This window comes from Oncorhynchus clarkii, chromosome 2 (genome assembly GCF_045791955.1).
Source record: "Oncorhynchus clarkii lewisi isolate Uvic-CL-2024 chromosome 2, UVic_Ocla_1.0, whole genome shotgun sequence".
Taxonomy (NCBI): domain Eukaryota; kingdom Metazoa; phylum Chordata; class Actinopteri; order Salmoniformes; family Salmonidae; genus Oncorhynchus; species Oncorhynchus clarkii.
Window position 1 is genome coordinate 46,412,582 of NC_092148.1, and position 22,508 is coordinate 46,435,089.

Here is a 22,508-nt window from a genome sequence, read left to right on the forward strand (position 1 = left end):
ACTGTGCTTCCAACTTTGGCAACAATTTGGGGAAGGCCCTTTCCTGTTTCAGCATGACAATGCTCCCGTGCACAAAGTGGGGTCCATACAGAAATGGTTTGTCGATCGGTGTATAAAATATTGACTGACCTCAACCCTAACTTACACCTTTGGGATGAATTGGAATGCCGACTGCAAGCCAGGCCTAATCGCCAAAAATCAATGCCCAACCTCCCTAATGCTCTTGTGGCTGAATGGAAGCAAGTCTCAGCTTCAATGTTCCAACATCTAGTGGTAAGCCTTCCCAGAAGCGTGGAGGCTGTTATAGAAGCAAAGTAGGGACCATATTAATGCCCATGATTTATGGAATGAGATGTTTGAGGAGCAGGTGTCCACATACACTACATGACCAAAAGTATCTTGATTAGATAAGAATTCAACCCCCTGAGACAATACATGTTAGAATCAATTACAGCTGTGAGTCTAATAGCTTTACATACCTGAATTGTACAATATTTTAACATTCTTTAAGCTTTGTCAATTTGGTTGTTGATCATTGCTAGACAGACATTTTCAAGTCTTGCCATAGATTTAAGATGATTTTTAAGTCAACTGTAATTGGGTAACTCAGGAACTTTCAATGTCGTCTTGGTAAGCAAAGTGTGTTATGTTATGAGGTAGTCATAAAAAAAACACTTTTAAACACTATTACTATTAGTCCATGCAACGTATGTGTATTGTTAAGCACATTTTTACTCTTGAACTTATGTACAGTTGAAGTTTACATACACCTTAGCCAAGTGCATTTAAACTCAGTTTTTCACAATTCCTGACGTTTAATCCTAGTAAAAATTCCCGGGCTTAGGACACTTTATTTTTAAGAATGTGAAATGTCAGAATAATAGTATAATGATTTTATTTCAGCTTTTATTTCTTTCATCACATTCCCAGTGGGTCAGAAGTTTACATAAACAATTTAAAGGCAATCCTACCAAATACTAATTGTGTAACTTGGGTCAAACATTTTGGGTAGCCTTCCACAAGCTTCCCACAATAAGTTGTGTGAATGTTGGCCCATTCCTCGTGACAGAGCTGGTGTAACTGAGTCAGGTTTGTAGGCCTCCTTGCTCGCACACGCTTTTTCAGTTCTGCCCACAAATTTTCTATAGGATTGAGGTCGGTGCTTTGTGATGGCCACTTCAATACCTTGAATTTGTTGTCCTTAAGCCATTTTGCCAGAACTTTGGAAGTACAGTGCCTTGCGAAAGTATTCGGCCCCCTTGAACTTTGCGACCTTTTGCCACATTTCAGGCTTCAAACATAAAGATATAAAACTGTATTTTTTTGTGAAGAATCAACAACAAGTGGGACACAATCATGAAGTGGAACGACATTTATTAGATATTTCAAACTTTTTTAACAAATCAAGAACTGAAAAATTGGGTGTGCAAAATTATTCAGCCCCCTTAAGTTAATACTTTGTAGCGCCACCTTTTGCTGCGATTACAGCTGTAAGTCGCTTGGGGTATGTCTATCAGTTTTGCACATCGAGAGACTGAAATTTTTTCCCATTCCTCCTTGCAAAACAGCTCGAGCTCAGTGAGGTTGGATGGAGAGCATTTGTGAACAGCAGTTTTCAGTTCTTTCCACGGATTCTCGATTGGATTCAGGTCTGGACTTTGACTTGGCCATTCTAACACCTGGATATGTTTATTTTTGAACCATTCCATTGTAGATGTTGCTTTATGTTTTGGATCATTGTCTTGTTGGAAGACAAATCTCCGTCCCAGTCTCAGGTCTTTTGCAGACTCCATCAGGTTTTCTTACAGAATGGTCCTGTATTTGGCTCCATCCATCTTCCCATCAATTTTAACCATCTTCCCTGTCCCTGCTGAAGAAAAGCAGGCCCAAACCATGATGCTGCCACCACCATGTTTGACAGTGGGGATGGTGTGTTCAGGGTGATGAGCTGTGTTGCTTTTACGCCAAACATAACGTTTTGCATTATTGCCAAAAAGTTCAATTTTGGTTTCATCTGACCAGAGCACCTTCTTCCACATGTTTGGTGTGTCTCCCAGGTGGCTTGTGGCAAACTTTAAACAACACTTTTTATGGATATCTTTAAGAAATGGCTTTCTTCTTGCCACTCTTCCATAAAGGCCAGATTTGTGCAATATACGACTGATTGTTGTCCTATGGACAGAGTCTCCCACCTCAGCTGTAGATCTCTGCAGTTCATCCAGAGTGATCATGGGCCTCTTGGCTGCATCTCTGATCAGTCTTCTCCTTGTATGAGCTGAAAGTTTAGAGGGACGGCCAGGTCTTGGTAGATTTGCAGTGGTCTGATACTCCTTCCATTTCAATATTATCGCTTGCACAGTGCTCCTTGGGATGTTTAAAGCTTGGGAAATATTTTTGTATCCAAATCCGGCTTTAAACTTCTTCACAACAGTATCTCGGACCTGCCTGGTGTGTTCCTTGTTCTTCATGATGCTCTCTGCGCTTTTAACGGACCTCTGAGACTATCACAGTGCAGGTGCATTTATACGGAGACTTGATTACACACAGGTGGATTGTATTTATCATCATTAGTCATTTAGGTCAACATTGGATCATTCAGAGATCCTCACTGAACTTCTGGAGAGAGTTTGCTGCACTGAAAGTAAAGGGGCTGAATAATTTTGCACGCCCAATTTTTCAGTTTTTGAGTTGTTAAAAAAGTTTGAAATATCCAATAAATGTCGTTCCACTTCATGATTGTGTCCCACTTGTTGTTGATTCTTTACAAAAAAATACAGTTTTATATCTTTATGTTTGAAGCCTGAAATGTGGCAAAAGGTCGCAAAGTTCAAGGGGGCCGAATACTTTCGCAAGGCACTGTATGTTTGGGGTCATTGTCCATTTTGGAAGACCCATTTGCAATCCAGCTTTAACTTCCTGACTGATGTCTTCAGATGTTGCTTCAATATATCCCCCTTAATTTCCTGCCTCATGATGCCATCTATTTTGTGAAGTGATAAGTGCCTCCTGCAGCAAAGCACCCCCACAACATGATGCTGCCACACCCGTGCTTCACGGTTGGGATGGTGTTCTTCGGCTTGCAAGCGTCCCCCTTTTTCCTCCAAACATAACGATGGTCATTATGACCAAACAATTCTAATTTTGTTTCATCACACCAAAGGACATTTCTCCAAAAAGTAAGATATTTGTCCCCATATGCAGCTGCATATCGTAGTCGGACTTTTTTTATGGCGGTTTTGGAGCAGTGGCTTCTGCCTTGCTGAGCGGCCTTTCCAGGTTCTGTCGATATATAACTAGTTTTACTGTGGATATAGATACTATGGTACCCGTTTCCTCCAGCATCTTCACAAGGTCCTTTGCTGTTCTGGGATTGATTTTCCCTTTTTGCACCAAAGTACGCTCATCTCTAGGAGACAGAACGCGTCTCCTTCCTGAGCAGTATGTCGGCTGCTTGGTCCTATGGTATTTATACTTGCGTACTATTGTTTCTACAGATGAACATGGTACCTTCAGGTGTTTGGAAATTGCTCCCAAGGATGAACCAGACTTGTGGATGTCTACATCTTTTTTTCTGAGGTCTTGGCTGATTTATTTTTATTTTCCCATGATGTCAAGAAAAGAGGTACTGAGTTTGAAGGTAGGCCTTGAAATACAACCACAGGTACACCTCCAATCAACTCAAAGTATGTCAAAGCCATGGCATTTTCTGGAATTTTGCAAGCTGTTTAAAGGCACAGTCAACTTAGTGTATGTGAACTTCTGACCGACTGGAATTGTGATACAGTAAAATAATCTGTCTGTAAACAATTATTGGAAAAATTACTTGTCATGCACAAAGTATATGTCCTAACCGACCTGCCAAAACTATAGTTTGTTAACAAGAAATTTGTGGTGGTTGAAAAACAAGTTTTTTTTAATGACTCCAACCTGAGTGTATATAAACTTACCATTTCAACTATATTTTCACTTGTGAATGATGCCCAGCATGTGCAGTAAGGCAAGAAACAGTGCATGCCTTTTTCTGTGACTATTTAAAAAAGCATAGTCGCTCACCTCATGTAGCCTAGCCCATAGGCCTTTGTTTTTGTATCACAACTAAAATGGCCAAATAACTTTACGTTTAATCCGCTTTACAACCATTGTAGAGCCTAAGTGGCATACATAGGGGGCATGTGAGTTTCAAGTTTGGTTAAGAATTTTCACCATAATTGCACATTTAAAATAAAGCGTTACATTCTTTATTCCATTTTCAGTCACTTTTGAGAAGTTTTCTCCCTAGCCTACTGCAGTGTGTGCATTGCTGCACTTATGTGAAGAATTAGCCTAATAATTTATCAACATTTTTTTTAAGCTAAATGGTTCTGCTCTGTTGTCAGCCTCATTTGCTCTTAAACAGTTTTTTGTATTAATTTGGGATCTCACATCCCACAAATGTCCCAGAGTATGTTTGGAATATTTATTTATAGCACAGAAGGAGAGGTTGACCAATAGACTAGGTTTAACTTTAGAACTATGGGGATAGTAGGTTGATGTAGGTGTTTGTTAGGCCTACTCATTTTGTTGCCAGACAAAGTAGGCAACACGTGGACAGTTCTATCATCTTAAATATGCGCCTCCAAATTCGATGAGGGATTTGTGCAGTTGCGTCCCCGACATGTCGGTCTTCACTTGTAGTATACTACTTCGCTGAGATGCCTGTGAGAAGGACCCCATCACTTAATTGAGATATCTGAGAGAGCCTTTTTGAGTGAGAGGTGCTTCGGCGTATGGTAGCCGGGAGAAGGGAATTCTAATGATTATATTCAGCCCAAGAGCACAATACACTTTGGGTTGCAAAAGTGATGGATTTGTTTAGGGGGCTTTACAGCCACGCAAGGAGGATGCCACCGGGAAATATAAGGCCTGGTTAGAATATTAAGTGCTTGTCAAATTGTGAAGGAGAGACTGAAGTGTATGCAGCCTGCACAAAACAAACAAATCGGAGCTTGTGCCTTTCATGCTTTTTTTTTTTTTCTAATTATCATTAGTCGCATCATGCAGCCGTAAAATGTATTAAAAATCTAAACGTATAGCTGAACGTTTGTATCGCAACTAAAGTTGCATAAATAACTCTAAATTGAAGCATATAGTCGGACTTGTTTCTTTGTTAACCCAGCAGCATTGCAGTTCTTGACACAACAGTGCACCTGGCACCTACTACCATACTCTGTTCAAAGGCGCTTAAATATTGTCTTGCCCATTCACTTAAAAATCCTTTAACCTGTATCCCCTATTCATCTACACTGATTTGAAGTGGATTTCTTCAACAAAACATTATTTAACCTTTATTTAACTAGGTAAGCTAGTTGAACAAGTTCTCATTTGTAACTGCGACCTGGCCAGGATAAAGCATAGCAGTTCGACACATACAACAACACAGAGTTACACATGGAATGAAAAAAACATAGTCAATAATACAGTAATTGCAAATTAGGTCAAATAAGGGAGTTACGGCAATCAATAGGCCATGGTGGCAAAGTAATTACAATATGGCAATTAAACACTGGAATGGTAATGTGCAAAAGATGGCTGTGCATGTAGAGATACTGTGGTGCAAAATAAATGAATAAATACCATATGGGGATGAGGTAGATAGCTGGGCTGTATACAGGTGCAGTGATCTGTGATCTGCTCTGACAGCTGGTTATTAAAGCTAGTGAGGGAGATGGGAATCTCTAGCTTCTCTAGAACTGGAAGGAAAGGCGACCAAAGGAGGAATTGGCTTTGGGGGTGACCAGTGAGATATACCTGCTGGAGCGCATGCTACGAGTGGGTGCTGCTATGGTGACCAGCGAGCTGAGATAGGGTGGGGCTTTACCTAGCAGAGACTTAACCTGTAGCCAGTGGATTTGGCGACGAGTATGAAGCGAGGGCCAGCCAACGAGAGCGTATAGGTCGCAGTGGTGAGTAGTGTATGGGGCTTTGGTGGCAAAACAGATGGCACTGTGATAGACTACATCCAGTTTGTGTTGGAGGCTATTTTATAGATGACATCGCCAAAGTCAAGGATCGGTAGGATGGTCAGTTTTACAAGGTTATGTTTGGCAGCATGAGTGAAGGAAGCTTTGTTGCAAAATAGGAAGCGGATTCTAGATTTAATTTGATTGGAGATGCTTAATGTGAGTCTGAAAGGAGAGTTTACAGTCTTGCCAGACACCTAGGTATTTGTAGTTATCCATGTATTCTAAGCCAGAGCCAGAAGGTTTTAACAAGTTACTTCAATAAGGGATCATAGCTTTCACCTGGTCAGCTGGTGTCCTTAATGTAATTTACACTCAGTGTATATTACAATAGTTTTATGACATGGAAATGTGAGGTGCACATTTGGACTCATGGGTGTTTGGCTTGCTTGTATGACATCAATGTGGTATTATAATCATCAACGTCTCATCTTTCAAAACACGTAGTCCTTGTAAGTTACAGCATTTCCCTCACTCAAGCAATGAAAAAATGTGCAAAAGCTGCCAAATTAGTGGGAGGATGGGGGAAACTTCTAGTCGCGTGTGGTGGTCTAAGTCAGAACAGCTGTCAAAATCCTTACAGAGCTGTGACAGAGTCCCTGAGATCATGTTACTGTACAGCCACTGGTTTCAATTTAGGCACTTATCAGTGTGCAAATTTGACATTTTCAACCCATATACGGGTATGAGTGTAAAAGGCTGCTAGTAGTAGTAGTAGTACTACTAGTAATATAAATTGGATGTTGAATTCAAAATGGTATTTTATAGTAATTCAGAATTGTGAATGTTAATGGTGAGCTGCGTAGAGTTTAAGCAAGAATGTTGGGGGGGGGGGGGTGTAAGATATCATGTTGGTAGTCCTTAGAAGACTGTTGCAATGGGTTCATAACTCAATAGTTCAAATAGAGAAGTCAGGGTCGTTCCATGTAGTTTGTCTTGGACTGGGATCAAGTGTGGTAGTGAAGGGTCCCTCCCTCTCTCCCTGCCCTCCTTGCCTGGAAATCTGAGTCAGTCAGCAGGGCTAGAGCTATGACAGCTGATTGTCACCGATCCCTCTTCTCTTCCCCCTCCCTTCCCATTGTCACGCCACTGCCAGTCTGCTGCATCAATTTGAGACCACCTCCTTCCTCACAGAAAGAACACTTCCACCACTTCAGCACTGGCCCTCTGTCTGTATCCTGTCAGGTATTTTTAGTCGTAAGACTATTTTGCCCTCAAATAACAGGAATGTCCGTGGCCTGTATTCATTATGCGCCTAGGAGGAGTGCTGATCTAGGATCATGTCTTCCCCATAATCTTATTCATTCTAATCTAAAATGTCAAACATCTTATTCAGCACTCTCACTCGAAGACACTTTATGAATGTGGGCCCTGATAAAGGGGTAAATAAATTTGTCAAAATAGTCACTCAATCTGCTTTTTGGATGTTGGGGTGAGTGTAAATTGTGGCAATGTATGCTCTTCACTGTTGCGGTTCAGACTAGACTTCAGTTAAAATTCTGTCATTTTGAATAGGTCACACAGTTGCGCAAAGTGCAAGAACAATGTATTTTCATTGATACTCCAGTAACCTGGTAACTTGTTTTAAATGAATGGGACCCTTGTTTTAACAATTGTTTCCGGTTAAGTGCAATGTCCCATTTCATACTGGTTGTTTCATACAAGTCACTCCTTCAGAGATGAGGCGGCGCCCATTTTAAATCTGACTGTGAACCCAGGTGCTTCCACGTGGCCAAAGCTCTCATTGCTTCTCATGGTCATGTCTACTCTGCCACCTTGTGGTCAACCTGAACCCAGACCCCATCTTAGATACTTGGACCTGCACGCTGCTGCTCTGCCCCATGTATTTGATTGCATGTTGGATCCAGTGTGCAACTAGTCCTGTATGTACTTCTACTGTCAACTTTATGCACCTCTGTCAGAATACCACTTACAATTCCCTGTGTGTTTAGATCAACAGAAAAAAATTGACGTTAATACTAAATTACATTTGCGGTCACTTTTTAACACGGTTTTAAAAGACTTCTGGTTTGTGATGTGCTGCTTATTATCTTCCTTTGCTCAACTAAGGTACTGTATAGAATCTTATTTGAATATTAGGATGTTGGCATCTGTGCCCCGCAGTGCAGCTAAGATGCACACCCTAATCGCTCCTTACTTTGACCCCTGTCTGTTCTGTTCTACCAGAGTGTGCGAGACCCATCAGGTGCCTCCATAGCCTTGTACACGGCCAAACTCCACCACCCCAACAAGACAGGCAACCATGTTGTCCTGCAAGCTCTTTTCTACCTCCTGGACCAGGCTGTGGAGAGGTGAGAACAGAGATTTTATATACACTGCTCAAAAAAATAAAGGGAACACTTAAACAACACAATGTAACTCAAGTCAATCACACTTCTGTGAAATCAAACTGTCCACTTAGGAAGCAACACTGACAATTTTCACATGCTGTTGTGCAAATGGAATAGACAACAGGTGGAAATTATAGGCATTTTGCAAGACACCCCCAATAAAGGAGTGGTTCTGCAGGTGGGGACCACAGACCACTTCTCAGTTCCTATGCTTCCTGGCTGATGTTTTGGTCACTTTTGAATGCTGGCGGTGCTTTCACTCTAGTGGTAGCATGAGACTGAGTCTACAACCCACAAGTGGCTCAGGTAGTGCAGCTCATCCAGGATGGCACATCAATGCGAGCTGTAGCAAGAAGGTTTACTGTGTGTCAGTGTCGTGTCCAGAGCATGGAGGCGCTACCAGGAGACAGGCCAGTACATCAGGAGACGTGGAGGAGGCCGTAGGAGGGCAACAACCCAGCAGCAGGACCGCTACCTCGGCCTTTGTGCAAGGAGGAGCAAGAGGAGCACTGCCAGAGCCCTGCAAAATGACGACCTGTGCTCTTCACAGATGAAAGCAGGTTCACACTGAGCACGTGACAGAGTCTGGCGACGCCGTGGAGAATGTTCTGCTGCCTGCAACATCCTCCAGCATGACCGGTTTGGCAGTGGGTCAGTCATGGTGTGGGGTGGCATTTCTTTGGGGGGCCGCACAGCCCTCTGTGCTCGCCAGAAGTAGCCTGACTGCCATTAGGTACCGAGATGAGATCCTCAGACCCCTTGTGAGACCATATGCTGGTGCGGTTGGCCCTGGGTTCCTCCTGGGTTCCTCATAATGCAAGACAATGCTAGACCTCATGTGGCTGGAGTGTGTCAGCAGTTCCTGCAAGAGGAATATATTGATGCTATGGACTGGCCCGCCCGTTCCCCAGACCTGAATCCAATTGAGCACATCTGGGACAAGATGTGGCGTTGGTGGATGGAGCAAGACGTTTCACCAGACTGTCCAGGAGTTGGCGGATGCTTTAGTCCAGGTCTGGGAGGAGATCCCTCAGGAGACCATCCGCCACCTCATCAGGAGCATGCCCAGGCGTTGTAGGGGGGTCATACAGGCACGTGGAGGCCACACACACTACTGAGCCTCATTTTGACTTGTTTTAAGGACATTACATCAATGTTGGATCAGCCTGTAGTGTGGTTTTCCACTTTAATTTTGAGTGTGACTCCAAATCCAGACCTCCATGGGTTGATACATTTGATTTCCATTGATAATTTTTGTGATTTTGTTGTCAGCACATTCAACTATGTAAAGAAAAAAGTATTTAATAAGAATATTTCATTCATTCAGATCTAGGATGTGTTATTTTAGTGTTCACTTTATTTTTTTTGTGTGTGTGTATATATGTATGTCATATATATTTATTTATTTATTTATTTATATTTATTTTTATATATATTTATTTTTATATATATTTATATATATTTATATTTATATATATTTATATTTATATATATTTATATTTATATATATTTATATATATTTATATATATATATAAATATATATAGCAGACACTTTTATCCAAAGACATGTTTTCACGCATTGGTGGTCCTGGGAATCTCACCCACTATCATGGTGTTCCAAGCGCCATGTTCTACCAACTAAGCTACGGAGGACCAGTATTATCTGTTCAGTTTTGTGGATGAGACTCCAGCTTAAATGACATGATCAATTCCCTTTCATTGATAATCAAGACCATTGGGTAAAAAAAACTGACAAATTGTACCAAAAATGAGACATGTTGGTGTGTGACCTGGCAGGCATATATATATATATATATATATATATATTTTTTTTACACCACTAATTATGTGCATCAATGGCATTCATTCATAGTACATTATGCATAGCACACGGAATTATAAATATGCTTATAATGTATTAAGGTATTACCATCATACAGTACCAGTCAAAAGTTTGGACACCTACTCAAGGGTTTTTATTTTTTTTACTATTTTCTACATTGTAGAATAATAGTGAAGACATCAAAACTATGAAATACATGATTCCATATGTGTTAACCAAAAAGTGTTAAACCAATATATTTGAGATTCTTCAAGTAGCCACCCTTTGCCTTGATGACAGCTTTGCACACTCTCTCTTTCCCTCCAGCTTTGAAACTCAAAGAAACGGCCTGGTGTTCATTTACGACATGGCGGGCTCTAACTACACCAACTTTGAGCTGGACCTGAGCAAGAAGATCCTCAACTTACTCAAGGTTAGAAAGTACTGAGCCAGCATATTGTAGTAGTGTATCAATATCTGTTCACCAGGATAATATGTTGACAGAAAATGTATGTTTATGAAAAAGTGGCCAGGATTGCAAAACCGTTCCAAAATTGCAGCTCTGCTCTCCACCAGGGGGCGTTCCCTGCCAGGCTGAAGAAAGTGTTGATAGTGGGTGCCCCTGTCTGGTTCCGCGTGCCCTACAACCTGCTGAGCCTGCTGCTTAAGGAGAAACTCAGGGAGAGGGTGAGTGCAGTGGTATTATTCTCACGATGGGCAGAATCATATCTTCAGAAACGAGCACAAGTCCAACTTTAACTATCAAGAATGTGTGACTGTTATAAATCTACTTCCTAAGTATATGTGGCCAATGCAGGAATCACACAACCCTGGTGTTGCTAGCACCATGCAAGCTGTGCCATCAGTTTCCATTTAAAACAGTGGTTTTTCAGATGCAGCATCATTGAGATGTTCTGGCATGGTGCACTATCATAGGCTTAGTCTCACAGTGTAGAGTGACGCATGGCCCCTGTGTCTCAAGACATTACACCAGTAACCCCTTTCACTCCCTGCCGTAGTTTAGGAACATCTCCTAGTAAGGAAAAGATAAACACTCCTGGGACCTGGGGATGATCGTTAAGATCCCTTCCAGTGTATAAAACCTGACGATGGAAGGTGAACCCACTGTCCACCCCTGCATGTAATTGGTACACAAGGCACTTCCTCAGCTGTCATGATTGATGGCTGCAAGGTGTCTCCTCTGTGACCTCTACACAGGAAGTCACTCCCCTCAGGGAATGCCAATGTTTGGTATCTGGAATCACCACTGCAGCGTCCAAAATGGCACCCTACGCCCTATATAGTGCACTACTTTTGATCAGAGCCCAATGGACCCTAGTCAAAAGTAGTGCCCTCTATTTGGAAAACAGTGCCATTTCACTAAACTGTATGACAAATCTTTTGCGTGCCTCTTATAGATACAGTACATGCTGTATCTCTTAAAGCAGATTAGTTAAGGCAGTAGAAGAGTGATTTGATTTGCCTCACCAGAACTAGAAAGACAACTTGAGTTAGTCATTGATCTCGTTTTAACTTTAACCTGCATCTTTTGATGAACTGGAGGAGGTCATGAGATTGGGTGCTTGGTGTTATCACCACAATCACATTTTTCATTGAGATGACATTTGTAGAATGGCTTTAATATGCAACATCAGAACTGGAATCCATTTATTGAACGGGTCATGGGAGCATAAATTAAAAGCACACAGAGTTTCCCAAACTCAGTCCTGCCCCTCCCCCACAAAATGTGCACCAGGCTCCAGAAATTAGTTTTTGAAACCCTCGTTTTATTTATCGACTTACTCTTTTTTTTCTTTTTTTTTAATCGAGTCACATTTTCAATCTGATGTCTTGTCCCATGATGCATTGAATAGGAATGAAATCAACCTAATCCTCTATTGTACAGAATCCATTGAACATCCTGAAGGCTGAAACCTACAGCTTACAAATCAGGATGTCCTAAAAAGGATTCCAGACTTGTATTGACATGTGGTCCAGTTGTAATGACGTGAGTGTGTTTTGAAACGGAGCAAGGAAGTTATTTGACTGTGGTAGGTGAAGCCCTCACTCTTTCCTACATCCTTCCCCTCTCCTCTCCCAGGTCCAGATGGTCAGAATGTCTGACCTCTGCCAGCACCTCCCACGGGACTGTCTCCCTGAGCACCTGGGTGGGCTGCTGCCCCTGGATGCCCACGGCTGGAACCAGCAGCTTCTGGCTGGGCAGAACGGCCGTGTGGACCCCGTGGATGAGCTGGTTGGCATCCCCCTGGAGGACTCGTCGGTCCACAACCCTGGACCTGAGGCCATGCGTCTGCCTGAGTTCATGGCCCACCTGGGCAGGCTCCAGCGCTCAGGCATCCACCTGGAGTATGAGGAAATCCGCAAGGAGCAACCACCTGGGACATTCCATTGTGCCCTGTGAGTAGATGGATAGAAGCACTTATAAAGGTTTAGCTTTGGGTCAGTCTACATTTCCAGGCTTTTGAGCTGGATGGGGAGAAGCCTAGAGTTCCGGGCCAATATTCACAAAGCGTCTGAGTAGGCGCTGATCTAGGATAAATCTCTCCTGTCCGTGTAATTGTATTCTTTATGATCTAAGGCAAAACTGATCATATACCAGCACTCCTACTCTGATTCTTTGAGGCCCCTGAACCCTCACTGGGTTACAAAGGAGAGGAGACTGTAGGTTTATCAATTAAACTTCCATGGAAAGAAGTAAAGTGTCAAACTGGGTGGCAAAACTTTGCACCAGTAGGAACTTGATGTATTGTTTTCTGATATTCATAAATCACCATTGGTTGATTTTTGTGTCTGTCAATTTCTCCAGTACTGCATACAACCAGGAGAGGAATCGCTATGGGGATGTCCTGTGTCTTGACCAAACAAGAGTTCACCTGAAAACCAGAAGAAACGAGGTGTGTACTTCTCAAAAGTTAAATGACGTTAAATGTAGTTAAAGTTTACAGAATCATAATACAAGAGATATCAGTAACACTTTCTAGGAACCACCTGTGCATCGTGCATACAGTGCCTTCACTAAGTATTCATCATACCCCTTGACTTATTCCACATTTTGTTACAGCCTGAATTCAAAATATATTAAATTAAAAAAATTGTCCATCTACACACAATACCCCATAATGACTAAGTGAAAATGTTTGCACATTTATTGAAAATGAAATACAGATCTCATTTACATACAGTGGGGCAAAAAAGTATTTAGTCAGCCACCAATTGTGCAAGTTCTCCCAATTAAAAAGATGAGAGGCCTGTAATTTTCATCATAGGTACACTTCAACTATGACAGACAAAATGAGAAAAAAATCCAGACTGGGAAGACGGAATCTGCAATAGGTAGGCAGCTTGGTTTGAAGAAATCAGCTGTGGGAGCAGCTGATAATCTCCCTCGATCTGGGGCTCCACGCAAGATCTCACCCCGTGGGGTCAAAATGATCACAAGAACGGTGAGCAAAAATCCCAGAACCACACGGGGGGGGGGGGACCTAGTGAATGACCTGCAGAGAGCTGGGACCAAAGTAACAAAGCCTACCATCAGTAACACACTACGTCGCCAGGGACTCAAATCCTGCAGTGCCAGACGTGTCCCCCTGCTTAAGCCAGTACATGTCCAGGCCCGTCTGAAGTTTGCTAGAGAGCATTTGGATGATCCAGAAGAAGATTGGGAGAATGTCATATGGTCAGATGAAACCAAAATATAACTTTTTGGTTAAAAACTCAACTCGTTGTGTTTGGAGGACAAAGAATGCTGAGTTGCATCCAAAGAACACCATACCTACTGTGAAGCATGGGGGTGGAAACATCATGCGTTGGGGCTGTTTTTCTGCAAAGGGACCAGGACGACTGATCCGTGTAAAGGAAAGAATGAATGGGGCCATGTATCGTGAGATTTTGAGTGAAAACCTCCTTCCATCAGCAAGGGCATTGAAGATGAAATGTGGCTGGGTCTTTCAGCATGACAATGATCCCAAACACACCGCCCGGGCAACGAAGGAGTGGCTTCGTAAGAAGCATTTCAAGGTCCTGGAGTGGCCTAGCCAGTCTCCAGATCTCAACCCCATAGAAAATCTTTGGAGGGAGTTGAAAGTCCGTGTTGCCCAGCAACAGCCCCAAAACATCACTGCTCTAGAGGAGATATGCATGGAGGAATGGGCCAAAATACCAGCAACAGTGTGTGAAAACCTTGTGAAGACTTACAGAAAACGTTTGACCTCTGTCATTGCCAACAAAGGGTATATAACAAAGTATTGAGATACTTTTGTTATTGACCAAATACTTATTTTCCACCATAATTTACAAATAAATTCATGAATAATCCTACAATGTGATTTTCTGGATTTCTTTTCTAATTTTGTCTGTCATAGTTGAAGTGTACCTATGATGAAAATTACAGGCCTCATCTTTTTAAGTGGGAGAACTTGCACAATTGGTGGCTGACTAAATACTTTTTTGCCCCACTAGCTATTCACACCCCTGAGTCAATTCACACCCCCACCAAGCCACTTTGGTGGCAATTACAGGTTTGAGTTGTCTTGGGTATGTCCGTATCAGCTTTGAACATCTGGATCTGGGGATTTCTCCCATTCTTCCTTGCAGATTTTCTCAAGCTCTGTTAAATTAGATGGGGAGTGAACAGCAATCTTCAAGTCTTTCCACAGATTTTCAATGGGATTCAAGTCTGGGCTTTGGCTAGGCCACTCAAGAACTCACATTTTTGATCTGAAGCCATTCCAACATTGCTGTGGCTGTATGCTTGGGGTCATTGTCCTGTTGGCACGTAAATCTTCTCTAGTCAAAGGTTGTTTGCGCTCTGAAGCGAGTTTTCATTGAGGATTTGCCTGTGTTTGGCTCCATTCATTGTTTCTTCTATCCTCACCAGTCTCCCAGCATCCCCATAGCATGATGCTGCCACCACCATGCTTACAGTAGGGATGGTGTTTTACGGTTGATGAGCTGTGCCTGTTTTTCTCCAGACATAGTGCTTTTTATTCAGGCCAAAGAGTTCAGTTTGTCGCATTAGACCACAGAATCCTTTGCCTTATGCTTTGAGTCATTTGTGGGATTTTTGTCAAATCCAGGTGTGCTGTCATGTCCCTTTTCCTCCGGAGTGGCTTCGGTCTGCCACTCTCCCATAAAGCCCAGATTGGTAAAGTACTGCAGAGCCTGTTCTCCTATTGCAGCCAAGGAACTGTAATTCTGTCAGTGGCCATTGAGTTCTTGGTCACCTCCCTCACCTAGGTTCTTCTTGCCCGGTTGCTCAGTTTGGTCAGACAGCCAGAGTCTGGCACAGTCTGGGTAGTGACATATATTTTTTTTAAATTTCCAAATGATGGAGACCACTGTGCTCTTGGATACTTTAAACACTCTAGAAATTGTTTTATACCCTTGCCCGGATATATGCCACAATTCTATTTCGGAGATCTACGGACAGCTCCTTGGATCGCATGGTATAGTTTCTGCTCTGAATATGCACTGTCAACTGTGGAGCCTTATACACTTGATTGTACAAAACATTAGGAGCACCTGCTCTTTGACCAGGTGAAAGCTATGATCCCTTATTGTAACCTGCTAAATCCACTTCAATCTGTGTAGATGAAGGGAAGGAGACCGGTTAAAGAAGGATTTTTTATGCCTTGAGACATGGATTGTGTATGTGTGCCATTCAGAGGGTGAATGGGTAAGACCAAAGATTTAAGTGCCTTTGAAAGGGGTATAGTAGTAGGTGCCAGGTGCACTGTTTTATGTCAAACTCTGTAGCGTTGCAGTTCTTTTCACACTCAACAGTTTCCTGTGTGTAACGAAGGTCCACCACCCAAAGGACATCCAGGCAACTTGACACAACTGTGGGATGCATTGGAGTCAACATGGGCCAGCATCCCTGCGGAACGCTTTCGACACCTTGTAGAGTCCATGCCCGATGTATTGAGGCTGTTCTGAGGGCACAAGGGCGTGCAGCTCAATATTAGGAAGGTGTTCAGTGTATAAATCATGTCCAAACAATTGAATTTGCCACAGGTGGACTTCAATCATGTTGCGCTAGCTCAAGATTGATCAAAGGGAAATGGAGTGTCATAGCAAGGGGGTGTGAATACTTATGTAAATTGGAGATATTTCTGTATTTCATTTTCAATAAATGTGCATTATGTAACTTGGATATTTCATTTTCAATATGTGCAAAAATGTCTAAACATGTTTTCACTTTGTCATTATGGGGTATTGTGTGTAGGTGGGTGAGAAAATAACATTTTTTCATCAATTTTGAATTCATGCTGTAACGCAAAAAAATGTGGAATTAGTCAAAGGCTAGGAATACTTTCTGAAGGCATTGCCTTTCATCAAGCACAAAGTGCATTAGAAGACTTGCTGTATGTCTGTCTTTGTAAACGCACCTATGCCTACTGTTTACATGTGGTTCCCAGAACTTGAAAAATATTCATTTAAATGATTGATTAATCTTGAATATGCTATTAAGACACACAAATAACTGAGCTATATTTTCATATGTTTGTATAATGGTATCTGAATTGCTACTGTACAGCTCTGTTACAAGACCCCTATTCTATCATTCGCTGTGACAAAGTCCTGTTTTTTTCCCACAGAGATCAGATTACATCAATGCCAGCTTCATGGACGGCTACAAACAGAAGAATGCGTACATCGGTACTCAAGGTACAAAGTCGTCAGTCTATGATGCCTGCTAGTTTCACCATCAGATACTTTTGCACAAATTCCTTTTTTCATGGGATATTTATTCATTTGAAAGAGGTTCTCAAACTATTGGTATTTAGGTAACACTAAAGTTGGCAGGTAAAATGCATTGATGTGGTGGATGCGTTGTAAGACTTGCCATAAGCATTGATAGCCCCCTGATGATTGACAAAATCATTTTGAGTCAGTTGAAAATGTGATACATAAAGACACATTTTAAATGCCCAGTCCAGTTTTTTTAAAGTTTTTTTTCTGTCTTGTTGGGGATGTGGTAGGGATGTTGAAATTAGTTATTTCTTCACTGTCTAAATTTGCAAAAGCTAGTCCTCTATCCTAGTTTCTTTACTTTTCAGACTCCCTAGCTTTACATTAACATTTTTGTAATTTAGCAGAGCGACTTAGTTAGCTAGGTGGGACAACCACGTATCAGTCAAAGTAAAATGTTCCTCAAAGTAGCTATCAGCAAAGTCTGAGCTAGTGGGGGGGGGGGGGGGGTGTCAAGCGTTAGTTTACAAAGGAGGGTGGGGGTTGGTGTGCTGTGGGATTATTTAAGAAGAGGTAGGGTTTTAGGAAGAGGAGCAGGGATTCTGTTGCCACCATTGTGCCAGGACAGAGAAGAGCTTGGATTGGGCTGAGCACAAGCTGCCCTCCAGTAGGGGTGTAAGAGACCAGAGGTGGCAGAAGGGAGGGCTCGGGTTGGGGTGTAGGGTTTGAGCATAGCTTGAAGGTAGGGAGGGGCAGCTCCATAGGCAAGTACCATGGTTTTGTTGTGGTGCAAGCTTCAAATGGAAGCCAGTGGCGTGTGCGGAAGAGCGGGTGGCATGGGAGAACTTGGGAAGGTTAAACACCAGGCGGGCTGCAGTGTTCTGGATAAGCTGCAGGGGTTGAATGGCTAGGTTTGGAGGAGAGGGAGACAGAAAAGGAAACAAGGTAGTTTGATCAGAGACCTGGAAGGGGGTTGCACTGAGATGAGTAGGTGAACAGCCTCTAGTCAAGCGTATTGCTTGCCTTGTGAGTGGGAGGGGACTGGGAAAGAGTGAGGTCAAAAGGAGGGGAAAGAGTGAGTTTGAAAGAAAGTAATCGAAGGCAGACGTCGGAAGGTTGAAGTTGCCGGGGAGGGAGGAGGAGCCCTGTGCCATAACCGCGATGTCCAGATGCTCTCGGACTATGAGAGAGAACATAGTCAGATGAAAAGAGAGCAGCGGTGTTCAATGTCTCCGTCAGGGCCAAAAAGTCAAGGGACTGAAGGGCAGCATAGGCTGAGATGAACTCTGCGTTCTTGATCGGCAGTTCCAAACGATGCCATAAGCTTATTTTTTTTGGTGATTACTTTCGAGCGGGACACAGTCAAGAAATAGTATAAATGTATGTCATTATCACTTCTACACAGTTTCCATTAGTTTTTTTGTCCTTTTTAAAGTATATTGAGTTCAGGAATTGGCGTAAGCAGCATGAGTCCATAGCCCCATCCTGCCCCGGTGTCACGGTATAGGCTGGTGTTGCAATGATGTGGGGAATGTTGTCCTGGCACATATTTGGTCCCTTCGTGCCAATTGCGCAACGTTTCTACCCCCCTAAGAATTTAGGCTGTTCTGGAGGCAAAGGGGGTCCAACCTGGTACTAGATCGATGTATCTAATAAACTGGACACAGTGTCAAACATACACGTATGCTCGTATGCTTGACACCCCTGCTTTATGATGTCTTTATTAAAAGTAGTTAATTCTCTTCATTCTACCCTCTGCTGTCCATAGGACCACTGGAGAAAACCTATGGGGATTTCTGGAGGATGGTCTGGGAGCAAAACGTGCTAGTCATTGTCATGACGACAAGGTAGTTCATCTTCTTGCATATTTGTTTTACCCAGTGGGCATGATGTAGAGAATTGTTGTTAAATGAGTCATTGACATTTGGAAATGACTGTTGTGAACCAGACCCAAATACTGTAGGTTACAATGGGGCACTTCCTAGAGGTTCTAGAAAGATCGTCAATAATCGATCTGTGTATTGCAGAGCGGACGAGGGAGGTCGGAAGAAGTGTGGTCAGTACTGGCCTCTAGAGGAAGGCGGCCAGGAGGTGTATGGTCACATGGCTGTGGTCAACCAGAGGGTGGACAATCACTCCCACTACAACCAGACCACCCTGGAGCTGCACAACATGGAGGTACAGTAGCAAGCTACAGGTCTCAAGTGACCTCTGCTCCCTTTACCCAAGGAGAACACATGCCTTCCCATTGATGAATTTGTATTTTTTTTCCAAGGACAAAAATCTGAGATTATCTAGCAATAGCACACACTACCATCTCTTCTTAGACTGTTGGCTAATATCAAAACTTCTATTGAGTTTGAACAATTGCAAAACATTGGTTGTTCACCCATTTTGAAGCTACATCTCGTGTGTGTGTGTGTTCCAGAATTGTGAGCAGAGGCAGGTGACCCACTTCCAGTACCTGAGCTGGCCCGATTACGGCGTCCCCACCTCGGCCGTGACGCTCATTGACTTTCTGGGGGCTGTCAAGAGGCAGCAGAGGCGGTCAGTGAAGACCATGGGGCCCCAGTGGAGGGGCCACCCCTTGGGACCCCCCATGGTGGTTCACTGCAGTGCTGGCATCGGCAGAACAGGTGAATTATTAATTATCATTGACGACCACCACTCTTTTAGTCTATGCGTGTCAGACTCATTCTAGTCCTTGAGTCCCAAATAAAGACACATAAAACATGATATCATAAAGGTTCATACAGGCTTATATCAAACTTAATTATCTTATTTCCTGCCAAAAATAAGCCCTGTGGTAAGATCGGTGTAAAGCACAGAATGACATAGAATCTCTATGGACAGTCATAGGTGTCACCTCAATTTCTCTAATAGGGATTCTATTTCTACGGCACCTGTTCACCTTGGCTATAATGTATGGAGGGCCATAGTGAACTAATGTTATTCCTGTATTTTCCCCACAACACATTTGTTGATAATGATGTCTCCCGCCTTCCCTCTCCCCAGGTACCTTCTGTGCCCTGGACATCTGTCTGTCCCAGCTGCAGGATGTGGGGACGCTCAACGTGTGTCAGACGGTGCGGCGGATGAGAACGCAGAGGGCCTTCACCATCCAGACCCCAGACCAGTACTACTTCTGCCACAACGCCATCCTGGAGCACGCTCAGAGACAGGGCCTGCTCTCAGCAAATCAGTGATGCCTGGGGGTCGCCTCATAGTTCTCACGGCCAATCTGTGATGCCCTGGGTGTTGTCGTAGCCTATCAGTGACCCTTCTCGCAGCCAATCTGTGAATCCAGGGGACACTTTGTAGCCAATCAGCATGCCCACTTCTAGCAAATGCCATCACTTCTTCCCTTTTTAAGAGGCCTTTAAGACCAACTCATTCCTCCTTCTGACTCTGCCACTTCTAACAGAGCCACAGTTGTGATGAAAAATGTTAGATAGTAAGACATAATAACATACAAGACACAGCAACCTGGCAACAAATGTTGTCAGTTTTGTGTCTTCTGAGGAAGATTTTGAATTATTATGTGGCCGTTATCTGTGTCTATGCGAGTCTGTCGTTAGTGTTGTGACACATCATTCGCTTTGGTGTCTTGTGTGATCCAGATACTTAGCAGTAACCGATGACATGAACTTTGCGTTCAACTTCCTTTTTTAAGAACCTACCACATCTGTGACCAGTTCAGTGGTCTTTGAGAAGGCCTTTTCTCTTGCTCTCTCCCTCTCGCCATCCTCTACCTGTGAAAGCAGAGAAGAATGGTATTGGAGAAGAAAGTAAGAATAGGGTTTTTTTTTTCAATGGTCTTTTGCCTCTTGGTATTGTCGTTGTGACCTTAGCGATACAACTATACTTGGCATACAAGCATTGAACCCCTCCTGGGATGACCCCCCCCCAACTTCCCCTGGGCCATTGAATCGAATGGCTACATGTAGAAGTTGCCCCTGAGATGCATGTGGACTTCTCATCTTACCCTACCCCCAATCCAAGCCTCAACCATTGAGAGTTAAAATGCATAGATGACCTTAAATTCAACTTTAAGTAATACTAAACACATTAATGTTTTTGTGAGCAGCTGATAAAGTTGGTATCTCAATGCATTTCCTGCAGATCTAATAATTAAGAGCTGGCCTCCTGACAACACATGAACCATCTGCCTTCACTCTGTTATTGTAAGTCATTCACATTGGCTGTTCAAACGTTCCTTGTGAAAATCTTGTAGTGATCGTGACATTAAATGTTTGGTCGCCGCTGCTTTCACTCAGTAGTTGTTCCGTATGCTTCAGTTGTGTCATGTACGTCTATTGAGCCTCCTATGCTGCGATGGACCTGGTGTAGGAAGGCCATAACCCTGCTTCCGCTTTAAGACACCAGTCCTAGACCTCACCTCAGTAAAGTGCAATAGACTTTTATACACAGCCATGTTGAAGCACTTTGTGCTTTTAGAGATTACAGTTCTTGTGTTGGTAAAGTGCATTTAAGGTGAAATTACAATTATAGGAGATTGTATACGTGTGATATACGGTGCCTTCAGAAAGTATTCATACTTATTTACTTATTCCACATTTTGTTACAGCCTGAATTAAATAGATTTTTTTTCTCACCCATCTACACACAATACCTCATAATGACAAAGTGAAAACCATGTTTTGTTTTTTATTACATTTATTGAAAATTAAATACAGAAATCGAATTTACATAAGTATTCACACCCCTGAGTCAATACTTTGTAGAAGCATCTTTGGTGGTGATTACAGCTTTATGTTTTCTTGGGTAAGTTTAAGAGCTTTGCACACCTGGATTTTACAATCTTGGTAAGCAACTCCAGTGTAAATTTGGCCTTATGTTTTAGGTAATTGTCTTGCTGAAAGGTGAATTTGTCTACCAGTGTCCTTTGGAAAGCAGAGTGAACCAGTTTTTTTCTCATAGGATTTTTTTATTTGCTTATAGCTGTATTCTGTTTATTTTTAGCTTAAACTCCCTAGTCCTTGCCAATGACAAGCATACCCATAACATGATGCAGCCACCACCATGCTAGAAAATATGAAGTGGTACTCATTGATGTTGGATTTGCCCCAAACACAAAGTTTTGTATTCAGGGAAAAAGTGAATTTCTTTGCCACATTACTTTAAGTGCCTTGTTGCAAACAATGTGCATGTTTTGGAATTTGCGTATCCTGTACGGGCTTCCTTTTCACTCTGTCATTAGGTTAGTATTGGAAAAGGGAAAGGGGGATACCTAGACAGTTGTACAACTGAAATGTGTCTTCATTGTGGAGTAACTACAATGTTCCATTCTCATATTACAACCATTAAATTCTAACTGTTTTAAAACCACCTTTGGCCTCATGGTCAAATCCCTGAGCATTTTCCTTCCTCTCCAGCAATTGAATTAGGAAGGACGCCTTTATCTTTGTAATGACTGGGTGTATTGATACACCGTCCAAAGCCTAATTAATAACTTCACCTTGCTCAGAAGGATATTCCGTGTCTGCTTTTTATATTTTTACACATCTACCAATCAGTGCCCTTTGCAAAGCATTGAAAAACCTGCCTGGTCTTTGTGGTTGAATCTGTGCTTGAAATTCACTACTCAATTGAAGGACCTTACA

General features: G+C 42.6%; 1 protein-coding gene across 2 annotated transcripts in view; it reads left to right on the forward strand.

Annotated features, from left to right (window-relative positions):
• The window catches only part of LOC139368392 (protein tyrosine phosphatase non-receptor type 9a), a 45,893-nt gene extending 23,660 nt beyond the window's left edge, over nt 1-22,233 (forward strand). For both annotated transcript variants that reach the window (XM_071107201.1, XM_071107210.1), the window contains 10 exons: nt 8,187-8,311; nt 10,501-10,606; nt 10,750-10,860; nt 12,275-12,591; nt 13,001-13,088; nt 16,791-16,860; nt 18,653-18,731; nt 18,912-19,062; nt 19,313-19,520; nt 19,900-22,233. In XM_071107201.1, the coding sequence (XP_070963302.1) occupies nt 8,187-8,311; nt 10,501-10,606; nt 10,750-10,860; nt 12,275-12,591; nt 13,001-13,088; nt 16,791-16,860; nt 18,653-18,731; nt 18,912-19,062; nt 19,313-19,520; nt 19,900-20,090 (1,446 nt within the window). In that variant the 3' untranslated portion in view covers nt 20,091-22,233. The remainder of the gene's footprint in view (nt 1-8,186; nt 8,312-10,500; nt 10,607-10,749; nt 10,861-12,274; nt 12,592-13,000; nt 13,089-16,790; nt 16,861-18,652; nt 18,732-18,911; nt 19,063-19,312; nt 19,521-19,899) is intronic.
• Nucleotides 22,234-22,508: the final 275 nt, after the last annotated feature.